Consider the following 2,838-nt stretch of genomic DNA (forward strand, 5'->3'; position numbering starts at 1 on the left):
CTCACATACGGCCTCGCGTATAGCATCACGTACGGCCTCGTGTATAGCATCACGTACAGCCTCGCGTATAGCATCACGTGTAGAGAGACGTAAGGGTGAATGCCCGGAGGAAGCTCCGGGCTCTCCGAGCCAATCAGAAGGTGGTGAAGCGCCAAGAGGGGGGGGTGTACATGGAGTGAAAAGGGGTTGTACGTCTAGGAATTAGGGGGTGTACGATTAGTAGTCCCCATTTTTATAGTTTTATATTAAATAGTAGTAAAGTTATAAGCGTGCAAACTAGCAGTTTTGGCGGTAATTTTGGCTGGCTCGACCGGGTGGCCAAGACGTTAATACGCAGCGTATAAAATAAAGTAGCAAAGGTTCATTAATATTGGCACTCTATGAATTAGACATATCCTAAACAATCAACTAAAGGCCATGAACATGCTAATGTATGCGGCGAAGAAACTCCAGTAATGGTATTCCATGAACACTCCTTGATTCATCGCAAACGGTACGATGGCCCTCCTTCTTTGATATCACCGGCCGGGAGTAAAGGCAGCCCTTAGTGGCATGCAACGCCTTTCGTCGCGGAGGACGAATTACCGAACGTCATATATCCGAGGAAGGCTCCTACGGCCACAGCGAGCATGACCCACCCGTTGTAGGTCATGAATAGAAGCCTGGTGACCAAGTTAATCCATTTGGTTCCTTGTCAAAGCTAACGGAATTGAGCAAAGATCACTTACATGATGAAGAAGGAATAGAACACTTGCAGAGCGTAAAAGGCGGCATTAACCATCTTGTTCCTCCTTTCAACGGCCCGCACTGACCTCCCTGACCAAAGTAATGAGCTCGATTCGTTGACACTGGGACCTTCAAACCATCCTTTCAGCGTTGATCGGCGAACGGACGATGTAATGCAGTCATCGTGCTACGACTCAACCACAGATACACCGACTCTTTGTATGGGGCAAGGAACAGATCCACTCACTTGTAGCTTCGTCCACGCGTCTTGGATTGTTCGAATATGCTTCGTAGCGGCGGGAGATCTCACGAACGGCTTCATAGCCTGCGGTAAGAAGAACGATGGCGAGCAAGGACCAGAGCAGAGAGAAAGTGCCAGAGACATGCCATTGCCGGAAGACAATACACAGGTCTTGGGTGCCCCAGGTGAACAGCATCTGCGGCAGTCAAGTTAGCAACGCTTCATTCAGTGAGCATGTCCTAACGAACGTTCATGTTGCAACGGTGGGCGTTGCCATGGTCCATGTGGGAGTGGTCCATCAGTGCTAGAGTGTGTTGATGGTTGAGTGTTTGCTGCTGTCAATCTGGAGGCGTTGGGGATGAAGGTTGTGAGTTGTGAGAGGATTTGAGAGGACTTGAATGGTGCAGGTAAATTTAAGCTCTGTCGTCAATTGCGGGACGTCTCAGTAGCGTCGCAAGGGACCAGATCCCTGCTCCGATCGCCGCCAAGCGCTATGTCAGATTCGCTTCCGGCTGTTCCGTATCTCGACGCCGTGTCTGACTCTACATGGAACTCAAAAAAACTTCACAGGAACAAACGGAATAATCATATCGACCACCTAGCGTAGGAGCGCACAGCGTACCAGCCCTGCTTATTCCTCACCATGCAAGCTCTGGGACGCTCTGCTTTGCGTCTCACGCATCGGCCAGTCGCCCGCTGGCCAGTCTTCGCAACGAGCTACCGCATGCTTGCCGCGACAGCCACTCGAGGGGCTCTTTCAAGCCCGTTGAATCTTCCGAAATGGTAAGCATGTAGCTTCTTAGCATTATCATTTATTGTTCTTACTGATTGAATGCAACGTGAAAGGCTTGAAAGTAATTCTCATTTACTTAAGCCGCCTATCAACAACTATTGTGTGTATAATGACGACGTGACTGTCATGGTACGCTCGGCCCGCCCCCTAGTTTCGGCCAAGACTTATACCTAAATAATATCAGATTGTTGGCGGCCCCAATGAACGCACCGACTATCACATCAACGAGACTGCTGAGTGGTTCTACCAGTACAAAGGCGACATGTTAATGAAGACGGTCGACGATGGGAAGTTCAGGGATATACACATACGAGAAGGAGAGATGTTCCTTCTCCCACCAAACACTCCTCACAACCCCGTCCGCTTTGCCAACACGGTGGGAATAGTCTTGGAACAACGTCGGCCTGAGACCTCGCTAGATCGACTGCGTTGGTATTGCCAGAACTGCGGCGAGCAAGTCCACGAAGCTGCCTTCTACTGCACCGACTTAGGAACGCAGTTAAAGGATGCCGTCAACAAATTCAAGGCCGACAAGCAAGCAAGAACCTGTCGCAGCTGCGGTACCATTTGCGACGTAGCCCCGAAGGGCCATACGAAGAAAGATTAACCGCACACAATACTCGGCCCCTCACCGGTTCTTCGAAATTCGCTCAACACAAATATTAGCTTAACACGTACAATAATACAATATTCATCTTTTAAAGCCGTAAATCTACACAACTAAGCCTGCTCTTTTATAATGGGCGTTGATAATCTCACACCCCCTAATTCCTCCACGCACACCCCCTTTTCGCTATTCGCACACCCCCTCCCCCCCTAGTCGTTTCACCGCCTTCCTATTGGCTCGGAGGGGTGTTCCGGAGCCTCCGATTCGCTCGCTTAACTTGCTCACTAATTCCAAATGCTCTCTCCAAATGCGGCCTTGATCGCAATCAATTACATCCTCTTCCTCTCCCTCTACAATACACTCACCATGGCCCTCTAGCCGCCACGGCTGGCGTACTACGCTACAGCAGAGGAAGCGTATATTGCTCTACAAGCGCACGCATCAGCGCGGGGCTACGGCCTAGCAAAATAC

The 2,838-nt window shown here is 50.2% G+C and overlaps 2 protein-coding genes across 2 annotated transcripts; one reads left to right on the plus strand and one right to left on the minus strand.

The window, feature by feature from the left end:
* Nucleotides 1–350: 350 nt before the first annotated feature.
* Nucleotides 351–1,357, minus strand: BDZ99DRAFT_500700 (Ctr copper transporter family protein). Its single transcript, XM_033723744.1, has 4 exons — nucleotides 1,216–1,357; nucleotides 974–1,163; nucleotides 729–855; nucleotides 351–662 (listed from the first exon to the last, which is right to left on the minus strand). Exons 1-4 carry the CDS (start codon nucleotides 1,264–1,266, stop codon nucleotides 545–547), a joined length of 486 nt encoding a protein of 161 aa, XP_033573554.1. The 5' UTR covers nucleotides 1,267–1,357; the 3' UTR covers nucleotides 351–544.
* A 155-nt stretch (nucleotides 1,358–1,512) lies between these two features.
* BDZ99DRAFT_465394 (3-HAO-domain-containing protein) lies at nucleotides 1,513–2,467 on the plus strand. Its single transcript, XM_033720534.1, has 3 exons — nucleotides 1,513–1,750; nucleotides 1,814–1,889; nucleotides 1,945–2,467. Exons 1-3 carry the CDS (start codon nucleotides 1,611–1,613, stop codon nucleotides 2,365–2,367), a joined length of 639 nt encoding a protein of 212 aa, XP_033573555.1. The 5' UTR covers nucleotides 1,513–1,610; the 3' UTR covers nucleotides 2,368–2,467.
* Nucleotides 2,468–2,838: the final 371 nt, after the last annotated feature.

Source organism: Mytilinidion resinicola (genome assembly GCF_010093595.1).
Source record: "Mytilinidion resinicola strain CBS 304.34 unplaced genomic scaffold BDZ99scaffold_15, whole genome shotgun sequence".
Classification (NCBI taxonomy): Eukaryota; Fungi; Ascomycota; class Dothideomycetes; order Mytilinidiales; family Mytilinidiaceae; genus Mytilinidion; species Mytilinidion resinicola.

Excerpts from the sequence above, each read along its gene's own strand:
- BDZ99DRAFT_500700 (XM_033723744.1), bottom strand. The coding sequence starts at position 1,266 with ATGGACCACTCCCACATGGACCATGGCAACGCCCACCGTTGCAACATG. Across the intron at positions 1,164-1,215 it reads CCCACCGTTGCAACATGAAC|ATGCTGTTCACCTGGGGCAC; the intron begins GTTCGTTAGGAC and ends TGACTGCCGCAG. Across the intron at positions 663-728 it reads TTCTATTCCTTCTTCATCAT|GCTTCTATTCATGACCTACA; the intron begins GTAAGTGATCTT and ends CTTGGTCACCAG.
- BDZ99DRAFT_465394 (XM_033720534.1), top strand. The coding sequence starts at position 1,611 with ATGCAAGCTCTGGGACGCTCTGCTTTGCGTCTCACGCATCGGCCAGTC. Across the intron at positions 1,751-1,813 it reads CCGTTGAATCTTCCGAAATG|GCTTGAAAGTAATTCTCATT; the intron begins GTAAGCATGTAG and ends GCAACGTGAAAG. Across the intron at positions 1,890-1,944 it reads ATGACGACGTGACTGTCATG|ATTGTTGGCGGCCCCAATGA; the intron begins GTACGCTCGGCC and ends AAATAATATCAG.